Source organism: Equus caballus, chromosome 28, assembly GCF_041296265.1.
Source record: "Equus caballus isolate H_3958 breed thoroughbred chromosome 28, TB-T2T, whole genome shotgun sequence".
Taxonomy (NCBI): domain Eukaryota; kingdom Metazoa; phylum Chordata; class Mammalia; order Perissodactyla; family Equidae; genus Equus; species Equus caballus.
Window position 1 is genome coordinate 51,007,661 of NC_091711.1, and position 14,881 is coordinate 51,022,541.

At 50.7% G+C, this 14,881-nt stretch overlaps 1 protein-coding gene across 7 annotated transcripts in view; it reads right to left on the reverse strand.

Annotated features, from left to right (window-relative positions):
* TTLL8 (tubulin tyrosine ligase like 8) overlaps positions 1 to 14,074 on the reverse strand; it is a 76,664-nt gene extending 62,590 nt beyond the window's left edge. For 3 of the 7 annotated variants that reach the window (XM_070254308.1, XM_070254306.1, XM_070254305.1), the window contains exons 1-4: positions 6,611 to 6,851; positions 5,055 to 5,146; positions 1,784 to 1,922; positions 919 to 992 (exon numbers count right to left, since the gene is read on the reverse strand). In XM_070254308.1, coding sequence (XP_070110409.1) covers positions 919 to 992; positions 1,784 to 1,922; positions 5,055 to 5,146; positions 6,611 to 6,749 — 444 coding nt within the window. In that variant the 5' untranslated portion in view covers positions 6,750 to 6,851. Of the gene's footprint in view, positions 1 to 918; positions 993 to 1,783; positions 1,923 to 5,054; positions 5,147 to 6,610; positions 6,852 to 13,273; positions 13,388 to 13,916 lie in introns of those variants that run through there. The other 4 variants (XM_070254311.1, XM_070254310.1, XM_070254309.1 and 1 more) reach the window with 3 other exon arrangements.
* Between the last annotated feature and the right edge of the window lie 807 nt (positions 14,075 to 14,881).

Below are 14,881 nucleotides of genomic sequence, written 5' to 3' on the forward strand. Positions count from 1 at the left end.
TCTGCTTGTTAGTTTAGTTCTCTGCATGAGCCGCCGCCACACTATGATGACTGACGGATGGTGGTGTTGTTCCACGACCGGAGACAGTCCCCGGCCGAGGCGGTGAGAGCGCCAGGTCTCCACCACTAGACCAGCAGGGCGGGCTCTCTTTCCACTTCCTTAATGGTGTCCTTTGAGGAACAGGCACTCTTATTTTTAACGTAGTGGAATGTGTCAGATTTTCTCCACGGTGAATGCTTTTTGGTCTTGTTCTAAATTTCCTCCCTCCCGTTAAATCACAAGTGACCCGGTGCCATCTTCTGGAGGCTTCACGGTGTCACCTGCGTGTGTCACGAGGAGGGCCCACCTCTGCCCTGTGTGGACGCCTCCTGTCTCAGCACATCTCTGGCAAGTCCACCTCTGCCAGCTGATCTGCCCCTCAGCTGACGTCAAGGTCACAGGAGCTGGTCCCGTCTGGGCTCTCTTCCCCGCACAGTCGGAGCGTGCGGCCTTCACCACCGCAGCCTCACAGAGGGTGGGCTCACTCTCCCGTCTGTGCTCTCTTCCCTGCGCAGTTGGGACGTGCGGCCGTCACCACCGCAACCACGCAGAGGGTGGGCTCACTCTCCTGGCTGCTCTTCGAGGGCCTTGGGCTGTTCCGATCCCCCCACAGAACCTCCACAGAGCTACAGACACAGCTTGTCATCTTACACACGGGGTGGACACAGGGACACACACACATGCACAGTATGTCCTGCAGCCTGTTGCCAGGGCTGTCCTACTCCCCAGCCCAGCTCGGGAGGCTGGCATGCCTCTGGCTTTCTCAGCCCTCCCCCAGGACAGGGCTGCGGGCACTGAGGCAGGGAACCCTGAGAAGAAGTGCAGTGAGGTCGCGGCTCAGCCACGGGCCCCTGGGGGAGCTCACAAGTGGGGACCTACCATCACATCATGGATGTCGTCTGTTTTCTCCAAAGCCATGTTTTCATTTTCTTTGCCTTCGGCACGTTTATTTTCTGCAAACACAACACGCAGGAGGGACATCAGGCCTCCCAGCTCAAAAGCCCAGGCACAGGCACACTCACCATGATGGCCCCTGCCACTGCCAAGGCCAGCACAGCACTGGCTGGTTTCTGAGCAACCTTGTCTTCAGGTGCCTCTGTGGGTCCTGAGATGGAGCAGGGCCAAGTCAGGCTCAGGTCACATCCACCCATCTGCCAGGTGCTATGCCAGGGATGAGGGACCCTGGGTGTGGGGTGTGAAGATGGCCAGGGGGTGAGCATGTGGAGAGGCACAGGGATGCAGGACCATGGGGGTTGCTGTGGGTCTCAAGGACCATGTGGGAGCTGGCCCCGTGCATACTCCAGGGCCAAGAGGACAGACACTTGGTGCAGAGCAGGAGGCCAGGCCACGGGCAGTGGGTCTGGGAGGACAAGACAAGGGGCCAGGGTGCAGTTGCACTGCAGGAGGCTGAGGAGTGACCCGTGGGAAGCTGAGGTCAGAAAAGGGACCATCAGGGTGTGGAGAGTGGGGACACCAAGGAGTGACGAGTACCAGGGTTTGAGAGTGCTTGCCCAGGATGTGGACACCCAGGGTCAGGGAGGCTGGGAGGGTGACCTCTGGGGCAGGCAATAGGGTCTTCTGCCCCCCAAGGGAGACCCCAACACATGCTGGGGGAGGCCTAAGGCACAGGACCTGCAGGACCATCCCAGCATCCCTCCCGGGCAGTGACAACTCGCAGCTGGGTCCTCGTGACAGAAACAGGCAAGCGTCTGACAATAGAAGACAATGGCCTTAAACACCTTACCCGTTGTCCCTGCACTGTCATCTCCCACGTTCAGAGTGACCTTGGGCAGAAAGTGGAACTTCTTCTCCACCCAGCCCTTCCTCCGCAGGATGGCCCGGATCACTGGGTAGTGTCCGTAGATGGAGAAAATCTTCTTTTCCTCAAATTAAAGAGCATGTTTTGAATTAAAGAATTGAAAGACAAGCTAATTCTTTCTCTGTAAGAGGGGTTTTCAAAGCAGAATGGACTGCACCAGCAGGAGGACACCCACATCATGCTCCCAGAACACACAGAGATGGTGTGCAGGGCTGGGGCAGCCACTGGGCAGGGCCCACTCTGTGGTGTGTGTGTCTGCTTCCTTGTGCAGCCTTGCACACAGATATCCTGGGTGGGTGTGACCAAATCAGGTGAGCCCCTCAAAAGAGGGTCCAGGGCTTCCCTGAGGTTAAAGATTCAGAGCAGCAGAGACTCTCTCCCCACCGCTGGCTTTGAAGAAGCAAGGTGCTGCAAATCCTACAGCCACAATTCTACCATCAATTCTACCACCAAGCTGAGGGAGCTTGGAAGCGGACCATTCCCCAGTCGAGCCTCTGGATGAGACCCCAGCCCAGCCAACACTTCATTCCAGCCTTGAGAGACCCTGAGCAGGGGACCTGGCAGGGCTGTGCCTGGACTCCTGACCCACAGAAACTGAGATAATCAATGGGTGTGCTTAGGCAGCCAAGTTCAAGGTGATTTGTTACACAGCATTGATAGCTCACAGGTCCCAATGGGAGGGCGTGCCCACATCAAGAATCTGGAAACACGTCAAGATGCTGGTGCCTGTGGCTGGAAGCTGTGAGTCCAAGTTCCAGCACCCAGGCAAGACCTGGCAGGGAAGAGGACCTCCCTGAGCCTCCTCCTACTTGGAAAATTGGTCCAAAGCCTGCCCTTGACACCCAACAGGGCCACGCACAGGGACAAGAGGGATGTGAACGAGCCTGATTCATAGCAGGGGCAGCTCCTGCAAAGCCATCTGGCCATCCCCAAGACTCTGCTTAATTGTAGTCGAGTTGAACAACTTCAGAAAAATTGATTAATTTCAATAAGTTAGCAGAAAACAGTTCCTAAGGGAACTATAAAAAGAATAAAAAGAGTATAAGACTTCTAACATTTAAGAGAGGGGGAAAATGGAATTTAAAAAAGTAATCGGTCAACAGGAGGCAGGAGAGGAAAACAGAGCAGATAGGACAAACCGAGTGACTGAAATGAGAGGGCACACTCAGGAATGTCTGTGAACGCCAGTAGGTTAATTATAGACACAGACACAAATGCTTCAGCAAAAGGGGAAGTGTACAGATCAGAGTTTTTTCAACCTAACTCTATGCTGTTGACAAGAGAAAACCAAAAGCACATGCCTGCAGATGGGGAGGAAATAAAAGAGTCTAAATGGGGACAAAACAGCCTTTAGGAAAAATAGATATCACTGAAGTAAAAAAAATCATTGCATAATTTTTACAAAAGGTTCAATTCACCAGAAAGATACACTAAGAGGACAATAAATTATATAAAGCAAAAATTGACAGAACTACAAAGTAGACAAATCCACAGTTTTAACAGGATATTTTGACATGTTTCTCTCAGTGAAGGACAGAACACACAGACAAAAATTCAATAAGACTAGAAGATTTGAACCACTCAAAAAACAAACTCTACCTTGATGACCAGGAATAGGGCATCTACATCTACTTTTATATAAATTAACAAAATGCGACGTGGAAAGCAAGTCTGTACACATTTCAGTGGAATAACATCATACAGGTTACATTTTCAACCACAATGCAATCAGGCTAGCAATAAATAACAAAAAAACTAGACAAAAATCCACAGGTATAGAAATTAAGGACTATGCTTTTGGGGCCGGCCTGGTGGTGCAGCAGTTAAGTGCACATGTTCCGCTTCAGCAGCCTGGGGCTCACCGGTTCAGCCATGCTGTGGTAGGCGTCCCACATATAAAGTAGAGGAAGATGGGCATGGATGTTAGCTCAGCGCCAGTCTTCCTCAGCAAAAAGAAGAGGATTGGCAGCAGATGTTAGCTCAGGGCTGATCTTCCTCAAAAAGAAAAAAGAACTATGCTTTTAAGTAACACATGATCAACGAAAAATAATGACATGAATTAGAAAATACCTTGAACCACATCTCAACAAAAATATTTGAAATGAAAGCTTGTGAAATGCAGCTAAAGCAGTATTCAGAGGGACGCTAGTAGCCCTAAATGTTTACATGTTTTAAGGTTTCAGAAGAAAATCTGAAAATTAATGAGCTGGTATAGTTCTATTTACATGAAATCCCAGAAAGGACAGTGATAGGAAGCTTAAAAAGCACCGGGATTTGGGGTGGGGGAGGGGAATGACTAAGGGCCAGAAGCAACTCTGAGATGATGGAGTGTTCCTGTCATGACCGACCACATCATCTGCATGCGCTGTGCTTCTCTCTGCAGGTGCATCTGGCCGGCACAGCCGAGTTCTGCATGGGGATTGGTGGACCTTGTGTGTGTGTATTGTGCTTCAGAAGAAAGTGAAGGGAATGAGCACGTTCTCATGCACTAATATCTGTTGGACCTCTTAGTGCTCCCACACGGGCCTGGGCTTCTGAGCAGCCAAGCATGATAAAGATACGAGAATGCAGCCTCCTCCCCAGAAAAGGCTCTTCGTATTCTCAGGGCAGCAGACGTGGAGCCATCTGCTCCCATTTAACAAATACAAGCACCTTCCTTATTTCCCCCAGACCCCAGTGTTCATACCCATCCCTGAGGAGGGGTGACTGTGCCAGCTGCCCCAAGTGAGCCCCGAGGGTCATAACTTCCCAGCTCCTCTCCTGAGGTGCAAACCCCGTCTGCACACACAGGCGACATCTGTCCCCACTGTGTCACCCAAGGGGCCTGGGGCGTGAGGAACTGATACAAGGGGTTCTGTGAGTCACTGAGTCTGTCCCAGACCTCGTCTGGGATGTGCATCACCCTGGGGCCACACACCCACCTCATGGCTGGGGGAGAGATTTTCACCGTTCACGTGTCTGCACTTTTCCAATTTTGAAAGTACTACCTATTTCAAAAGTACAGCTAAAATAGAAAGTAAGTCTGGCCTGAGCCTCCACTGGGGCCAGGCCCAGGCCCAGGGCAGGAGCGAAGGTGTCCACAGCCAGGCACCTCGGCCGAGGAGTGTCAGAGGCAACAGATTCACTCTACAAATTCCAAAATAAATTTTCATTGTTAAAAAGTACCCCTCCCTACGGAGTCCGGGAGAGCATTTACCTTGATTGCTTTTTCCGTTAATTGTTTTGCTATTTTGTATCTGTCTAACTTGGGGGAAGAAGTCGAGTCAAGGGAAATTCCTCGTTTTAACTCTGCAAAAGAGAAACAAACATCAAGGCACAGGAAAGAGACCCAGGAGTGCTCTAAACAGCGACATTCGGATGGGGAGACCCCAGGCCTAATCACAAGGGTCCCATCAACTTTTCACCATCCCCCGCCACCGCCCACCTGCCCACACACCTGTCACCTGCTCTGTCCTGAGCAGACCTGGGGCTGACCCAGGCCCACAGCCGGGAGCAGCTGGTGCAGCCCTCCTCCCCGCCACCTGCCACACACCTGTCACCTGCTCTGTTCTGAGCAGACCTGGGGGCTGACCCAGGCCCACAGCTGGGAGCAGCCGGTGCAGCCAGCCCTCCTCCCCGCCCTCCTCCGGCCTCCGCTCGCCCCCAGACCCTCCTCCTGCACCTCTTCAACACCCTCCCCAGCCTGCAAGCCCCTGGCCTCACCCTTTCTGTGCCCCCCGCCCGCGCTCCGGCAGCTCTGGCCTTGGGGCACCCTCGTTCCTTGCTGGGGTCCCCACCCGCTATGCTGCCACACCATGACCCCATCTGCTTCCACCTGGGCCAGCCTCCCCGCCACCAGCCCCTGCTCAGTTCCTTTCTCTGACCCTGGCCACCAGTCTCCCATCAGCATACACCAGGCATTGTAGCATCCACCCTAAAAAATAAAAGTGAAAACCCTCCTCCCTCGACTTGGCACCCTCCACACCCCCACCTGCTGGGTCCACCACAGACGTGGCTCGTGCTAAGGCTGTATACAGGCGCAGACCACTCCTGCAGCCACTCCCCTGGCTCCTGGCCTCTGGCAGCAGTGGACGTGCAGCCAGCAGACCCTCCCCCCCCGGGCTCCTGCTCACCCCTCCTCACTGCAGCCGCTTCTCTCTCCTCACGCCCTAACCGCGGAGGAGCCCAGGCCTGGACCTCAGAGCTCCCTGCTTCGCCTTCCATGACCACTTCCTGGGCCATCTCATCCTGTCTGGTGGCTTTTAATTCCACCGCGCCGATGCCCTGGAATCTACGTATTCTGCCCAGACCACCCAACCTCCCCACACCTCCTGGACCCACGGTCTCCGGATGTCCAAGGAGCCCTGCAGGTGGGGCAGGCTGGCAGCAGACCCCCATCTACCTACCACCTGCTCCTCCTGCAGCCCCTCCACCCCGTGGGCTCCGGTTATCCCATGTCCACAGGGCCAACGGATTGAGACTAAAGCACCAAACCAATTCAAGGCGGGTGGTGCCATGACAGCTACGTGTCCACACAGGGAAAGCGAATGACAACCCCACCTGAGAAGACACACAGTTAATGTGAAGCGGACCACAGGCCTAATGCGAAAGCTAAACACACGAGGACTCTACAACCTCGGGTCAGGAAAGTCCCAAGACCGCACACGAGGACTGACCACACAGGCTAAAGTGGGTGGATCGACTCATCAAAATCAAAACGCTGCGTCTACTATGAGAAGAAGAGATGGGCCACAGACTGGAGGAAACGCTCACCGTGCAGACGTCCGACGGAGCCAGGCACAGGGAGCGCGCACTGAGTGACCCACGTCATTGAAGTTCTGGAGCCCACGAGGTTACCTCTGGAGACAGAAGCCAGAGCAGAGACTGGACGGTACAAATGGCCTAACAGCATTGCCTCAAAACAGACAAAGCAGGGCCAGCAGAGCGACCAGGAGAGCAAATCAGAGCCACAGCCACACCAAGTGACGAGACTGCTCTCAGGAACTGGCGACGCAGGTCGCTGAGGACAAAGATACAAACGTGACTGTCAGAACTGCACGCCACGAGCACACGGACCACCTCACTCCTCAGCCGCTGGGCACGGGAATCCCAGGTCCCAAGGGACATTCAGTAAAACTGACTGCCGAGACGCTCGCAGAAAATTTCAAACGGGGTTGTAATCACACCGATTTGTCCCCGATCACAGAGCCGTGAAGTCAGGAATCAGGAATCAGTAACAGAACAAACTACCAAACATACTTCTAAACAACGCTTGTGCCGGAGAAGAAACCAAGATGGAAAGTACTGCATATTTCTTAACTAAATGACAATTAAAAACCAATTATCTGGGCTGGCCTGTGGCGTAGTGGTTGGGTTTGGCACACTCCTCTTTGGTGGCCCTGGGTTCGTGGGTTCAGATCCCAGGCGTGGACCTATACCACTCATCAGCCATGCTGTAGACGCAACCCACATACAAAGTAGAGGAAGACTGGCACAGATGTTAGCTCAGGAGTAATCTTCCTCAGCAAAACAAACAAACAAACAAAAAATACCAATTATTAAATCTTGTGAGCCACAGCTAAGCATGTTTACAAAGAGGCTTTTAGCTGCATATACTAGAAAATAATAAAAGCTAAAAACAGTGAGTTAAGGGGCTGGCCCAGAGGCGTAGTGGTTAAGTTTGGATGCTCTGCTTCAGCGGCCGGCGGTTTGCAGGTTCAGATCCCGGGCGCAGACCTAGCACTGCTCATCAAGCCATGCTGTGGCAGCATCTCACATAAAATAGAGGGAGATTGGCACAGACGTTAACTCAGGGCCAGTCTTCCTCACACACACACACACACACACACACAAACAGTGAGTTAAGCATCCATCTCAAGACTGAGAAAGGACACAGTAAATTTAAACCCAAAGAAATTACATGAAAATTATTAAAGAGGAGACATTAGTGACATTATTAAAAATTCAATAAAAAGGACCAACCAAGCCAGGGTTTCAGCCTGATAAATTAATGAATGACTGGTGAGAGCGACAAGTGAAAAAGAGAAAAGGCATAAAAAGTACTAACAGGACAGGGAAACTCTTTATGTATTTAAAATCTAAGAGGATATCATGAATTTTATGGCAACAAATTAGAAATTTACGTGAAACGGAAAAATTCCTGGAGAAATACACATTACCAAAACAGATGCAAGAAGAACTAGAAGATATATATAATACAGAAACTAAATCTGAATTTTAACTCCTTCCCGTACAGGAAACTCCAAGTTAACGGCTTCATGGGTGAATGCCACCAGCATCTAATCCTGTACAACTTATTCTGGGAGCAGAAAGTGCGTGTCTGCTCCTAACACCTCACAAGAAAGTAAGATCACAACCCGATGGGACTCAACACGGATGACAAAATCAGACAGAAATAATGAGCAAAGTACACCGGCGACACACAGAAAGGGCACCACATCCCGGTGACCTCGGGTTACCACATGAAGAGAAGAAACAAAAATCATAAAACCTACCCCAATAGACACAGAAATATCTTAATAAACCTTAATTTCCATTCTGGCTGAAAACTTTTGGGGGGTGCCAGCCCTGTGGCTGAGTGGTTAAGTCCGCACACTCCGCTTCGGCAGCCAGGTGTTTCGGCGGTTCAGATCCTGGGTGTGGACATGGCACCGCTCATCAGGCCATGCTGAGGCGGCATCCCATATAGCACAACCAGAGGCACTCACAACTAGAATATACAACTATGTACTGGGAGGTTTTGGGGGGGATTAAAAAAAAGATTGGCAACAGTTGTTAGCTCAGGTGCCAATCTTTAAAAAAAAAAAATTTGGGGGGGCTAGGAAGCACATAAACAGGCTGGCAGAGATCCCCCCAGCACCCAGATTTGGTTTCTAAACCCCACTCTTGCACCCGACTGGAGGGACCAGAGCTCTCAGGACTGTGATTCCTGATCTGGGACATGGGAGCCCACGATGGTGACTGACTGGACACAGTCCAGATGTCAGAAAGATTCTCAAAAGTTAGAAAGCCTCACAGACAGAAATCTCACCCAAGGCCGTGGGAAAAGCCGGATATGCCAACACATTCCCTGGAAATGGGTAACTGATGGCAGAAACAAGCACTTAAGCAGAACTTCCGGAAGGATCTGAACTCCACTGAGGCCACAGAGCCCTGTGGGAAAGGAGGGCAGCCAGTCAGTGCCTCATGTGGGAGAGACGGCCCACACCAAAGGGCCAGGAGGCTGCCGAGCCTGGGAGGGGGTGGGGCACCACAGGAGCTGTGGTGGCCATGCCGTGGGCAGGGTTGTGATCACATCATAGTTCCCACCTCCCTTGGCCAGGCCCAGGTTCTTCATGACCCCAGCACTGACTCGGAAGTATTCTCCAAGCAACCTCCTGCATCTCATCCCATCTCAGAAGGATTCTCCAGGGAACCTCCCACAGCAGGGGACTCAGACAGGTGCCAGGGGCCAAAGCACCACCCTTCAGAGTGGCCACGGGAAATACAGGGCTGGCCAGCACTGTCCCAGTGACCAGTCATGGCACCGATGATGGGATGGACAGACACTGTGGGCAAAATTAGATGAGAGCCCCACCTCTGAAGGAGTCCTGGCAAGACTTAACCCGAAGCCATGGAGCTCTACATCCCACCTCCAGGTCACAAGGTGCATAGAGGGACAGAGGAACAGGCTAAATGCCACCATGATGCAGTGCTGAGACAAATCCCCAAGGTGGGACCCTCTACAGAACAAGAGGCTGTCTGCACCAAGGAGTCTATGTCTTAAAAACCCCAGTCAAGAGGACTGGTTATTCTAGATTAAAAGAGACAACCTAATGCAATGTGTGGCCCTTGATCAGATTCTGATTGGAACAAACCAACAGTAAAGTTATTTGGGGGAAAACTGGGGGAATATGAACATATTTTGGGCATCGGGTTTTATTAAGGAATTACTGTTCATTTTATTGAGTGTGAAAAAGAGTTTGGTTATGTAATAAACGTCATTTTTAGAGATATACAGTAAGTATCTAGACACATACTAATATTTCTTTAGAAAATATTAATAAAATTTTAATAAAATCATTATTAAAGATAAAAGAGAGATAGTCCGTAATATTAAAAAGATGAGTTTCAAGCCGGCCCCATGGTCGAGTGGTTAAGTTTGTGCGCTCCACTTCAGCAGCCCAGGGTTTCGCTGGTTTGGATCCTGAGCAGGGACAGGGCACCACTCATCAAGCCATGCTGAGGCAGCGTGCCACGTGCCACAACTAGAGGGACTCATAACTAAAAATATACAACTATGTACTGGGGGGCTTTGGGGAGAAAAAGGAAAAATAAAATCTTACAAAAAAAAGACTTTAAAAAGATGAGTTTGTCAGGAAAACAAAAAAAAATTCCAAATGTGTGCATACTGTGGAAATAAATAAAAGAAACCTTAACTAAACTGGATGGGGAAGGCCTGCAGGGGGAGCTCTCAGCCCCATCACACATCAGTTACTCCAAACACGAAAAGACAGACGCTTGCATCTTCCACCCCAAGTAACACCACTCTGGTACCAAAGGGAGATTTTTCTCCCAGCCCGGTAACAGCCCAGCCAATGAGAAGCACCACAGCCCAGCCAATGAGAAACGCCACAGCCCAGCCAATGAGAAACGCCACAGCTCAGCCAATGAGAAACGCCACAGCTCAGCCAATGAGAAACGCCACAGCCCAGCCAATGAGAAACGCCACAGCCCAGCCAATGAGAAACGCTACAGCCCAGCCAATGAGAAGCGCCACAGCTCAGCCAATGAGAAACGCCACAGCTCAGCCAATGAGAAGCGCCACAGCACAGCCAATGAGAAACGCCACAGCACAGCCAATGAGAAGCCATTGCTCCCCGAACTGTTACTTTTCCCCAATGGACTTTCTTTTAGGACAGCCCCACCCTACTCCCCTTTTTTCTCTATAAAAGCAGCTCCCTCCTTTGTTCTCTGGATTTGTCTGTGGTTTGCCATAGTATGCATACTGAATTGCAATTCTTTGAGCTATTCTGGAATAAACTCATTTTGAGGCTAAAATAACAGGTGAATTTGCTTTTTAAGTTGACTATAATAATAGAGCTTCAAGGCATAGAAATACACGAGCTGACAGAACAACAAAAACAAAGACAGAAAATTCTCAATCATATTGGGATATTTTAGTCTGCTTCTCTCAGTAAATTAAAGATAAAACAAAGAATCAGTAGAATGTAGCAGATTTGACCATTAGGATTAACGAATTGGACCTAAATGACATGCGTGGACACCATGTCCCACAACTTGAGACACACATTTTTTTCACATACACATCTTCCAACACAGATCACATGCTAGGCTACAGACAGTGTCAACAAATTTCAAAGGATTGAAATGATACAGATTAAATCTCTGACAACAGTTGAATCAAACTAGAAATTCATAACAATGAGGTAACTAGAAATTCTTCTAACTGCTAAAAAATTAAGCAGCACACTTTTAAAATAATACATGGATCAAAGGAGAAAGCAAATGGAAATTTTAAAATTATTTGAATTGAATGATAATGAAAATATGACATATCAAAGCATTACAATGCAGCTAACATAGTGACTAGAGGGAAATTTATAGATTTGAATGCATATATTAGAAAAGAAAACTAATTGAAAATTCATTATCTAAGCCACTATCCCAAGAGGCTAGAAAGAGAACAACAATCAAACAAAAAGAAGTAGAAGACAGGAAATAATAAAGACAAGAACAGAATTCAACTAAGTAAAAACACGTGTACTAAAGAAAACTAACAAAACCAAAAGTTGGATCTTTGAAACAATTTTTTAAATTTATAAACCTCTAAATAGATAAAGAGAAAACATGAATTACCAATATCAAGAATGAAAAAGACATCATCGATTTTATACATATTAAAATGATAAGATATTATGAACATCCACACGCCAATAATTTGACAGTTCATATGAAATGAACATTTTCCTTGAAAAACATAGCTTATCAAAACTGACATACAAGAAACAGAAAATCCAGATAGTCTTATTTCTGTTAAAGAAATTAATCCCACAATTAAAAGGTTCCCCACAATGAAAACTCCAGGTCTAGATGGCTTCACACATCAATCTTTCCAAACATTTAAGGGGAAGAAAATACCTATATAAACTCTTTCATTGAATAAGGAAATAGGAAACTCTTTTCAACTCTTTTTAGGAGGCCGTACATTTAATATCAAAATCTAACAAGGACATCATAGGAAAGGAACAATACAGGTCAATCTCACTCATAAAAATAGACATAAAATCTTAAAACATTTGTAAATCAAATCCGGTGACGCACAAAACAACACAACATGACCAGATTAGGTTTATTCCAGGAATACAAAATTGGCTTAATATTTGAAAATCCATCAATATAATCTACCACATTAATAGACTAAAGGAAAAAAATACATATTATCATCTCAATAGATGTGGAAGAAAGCATGTGATAAAATGTAATAACTTCATTTAAAACTCTCAGTAAACCAGGAACAAAAGGGGTTTCCCTTAAAGCTTATAGCAACATCATACTTCATGGTGAACTATTGAGCACTTTCTCCCTCAGTTTGGGAACAAATAAAGATGTCCACTGCACCACTTCTATTCAACATTACACTGAGAGTACTAGCCAATGCAATTATGCAAGAAAAGGAAATAAAAGGTATAAAGATTGAAAAGATTTGCAGGTGCTGATTGTGTATGTAACAAATCTAAATGAAGCTACGAGCCATTGGAATCAGTAAGAGTATTTAACAAGGGCACCAAATACCAAGTCGGCATAGTAGAATCAATTGTATTCCTATATACTAGAAACACAGAAAATGAAACTCAAAAATGTCATCTACAGCAGCATTAAAAACATTAAATATCTAGGAGTAAATCTAACAAAAGAAGTCTTGCATAGCAACACGCTGAAAGCTACAAACATTCCTGACAAGAATTAAAGAACTAAGTGTTCATGGGTTGGAAGACAATATTGCTAAGATGCTAATTCTCACCCAAATTGATCTATAGATTGATTATAATAAAAATTAAAATCCCAGCAGGATGGGGGGAGGGGATGAGGGGGTTAAATTAACAATTCGATTCTAACATTTATATGGCAACGCAAAAGTCCAAGAAAACCTAAACAAATCTTGAAGAAGAGTCAGAAGACTTACACTAGGAACCATTAAGACTTGTTATATGGCTACTAGAATTAAAACAGGGTAGTACAGGAGAGAATGGAGAACCCAAGAATAGACCTCTGCCTGATTTTCACATGAGCACCCTGGACGGGCCAGCCGCCGTCTCCGACCGATTCGGCCACCCCATCCGCTTGATAAACCGAGGGCATCTAGGGGGCAGCCCTGACGCTGGGTCTCCACCTGGCCCGGAGGACAATACTCACTATTTTCTTCTCTCCGGTCTCCTTCCGACGAGGCAGACGGGAGCTTCTTCCTCTCCCCCGGCTCCATTCCGGCCGCCGGCAGCTTGCCTTTCCTCCCTCTGGCCGCGGGGGCCCCTGCAGGGAGGGGTACCAGTGATGGAACAAGCGGGAGCTGCCCTGTGGGGCGGGGCAGGTCTGGGGATCCCAGGGTGGGCCAGGGCTGCGTCCGGGTTCTGAAGCCAGGTCAGGGCAGGTCTGGGGTCGGGGCAGATCTGGAATGGGGGGCAGGTCTAGGGTGGGAGGGGAGTGGGGCAGGTCTGGGGTTGGGGGAGAGCGGGTGGAAAGTCTGGGGTAGGCGGGAGGCCTGGGGTTGGGGAGTCAGGTCTGGGATTGGGGGGCAGGTCTGGGGTTCCAAAAGGGAGGAGATCTCGGGTTCCAAGGACAGAAAGGAGGTGGGCAAGCCTGGAGCCCCAAGGGGAGTGGGAGGGCGGGTCAGGGGTGGAGGGGTGGAGGAGTGGGCAGGTCTGGCGTTGGGTGAAGGTCTGGAGTTCCGAAGGGGGTGGACTAGAATCCCGCGGCGGGCGGGGCGGGGCGGGGCGGGGTCCCGTCTGGGATGCGCAGGGAGCAGAGGCCGGTTCCGAGGGGAGGTGGGACCCGTGCTCACCCGGGACCGGCCCCGAGGCGCGCGCTGCGCCTCTGCCCCTCGCCGCACCGCCCTGCGTCCCGCGGTTGCCCGGAGCAACGGGCCGGGGCCGCTGGGGGCGCAAGCGGCCGGCGCGGGGCGTGGGGCTGCGCGGGCGCGCTGGCGGCTGGGGGCGGCGGGCGCGGCTCCGGCGGCGGCGGCGTTGCGCGCGGGGCGCGGGCTGCGACGGGCCGCAGTCGGCAGCGCTCTGGCTGGGGCTGGGGCCGGGTTCGGGGCGGGGGCCGGGGCGTGGGACCGCGCGGGCCATGGTGTCCGCGGAGAGCAGTGGCCGCCCCGGCCCCGCCCGGGGAACCGCAGTCCCGCCCCGCGCCCGGCTGTCGAGGTTACACGGACCCGCCCGGTATTCGGAGCCCCCAAGTCATAAAGACCCGAGGGTCACAACCGGCCCCCAGTGACCAGCCCGGCCGCCGAGCAGGCTCCGCCCGCCACCCTCCCGGCCCGCCTCTTTACCCCCACCCCGGGCCTCCCCCCAGCGCCCCCATCCCGCGCCGGCCTCGGGTCGGAGACGGCGCGCACAGTCCGCGCGGGGGGATGCGGGGCCGAGGGCTGCGGGCGGTCCGGGCGGCCGGGGCAGCTCCCTGTCCCGTGGAGCGACTCGGGGCGGCCTCGCGTCTCCAGGGTCACTCATGGGGCCCACGCCACCGCCAGGGTGTCCCAAGCGCACCCAGGTACCCCGCCCCCCAGCTGCCCCCGACTCCTCCTGCACTCGGTTTCCTTCTTGGTCGCTGCCTCTCAACCGGCATCTTTGTGGAGGGAAGACCCACCCAGCTCATGAGTCACTTTCTGAAACCTAGATGTCATCTCTATTTTGCATTTAACTTCCCAAGATAGCCCAAAAGTGTGGTTCTGCTCCCACTTTGAAGCAGCCGTGGAGACTCTGCGGGTGGGCGGTTCTCCTGGGTGGGGATGGGTCCCTCATGCCCCCT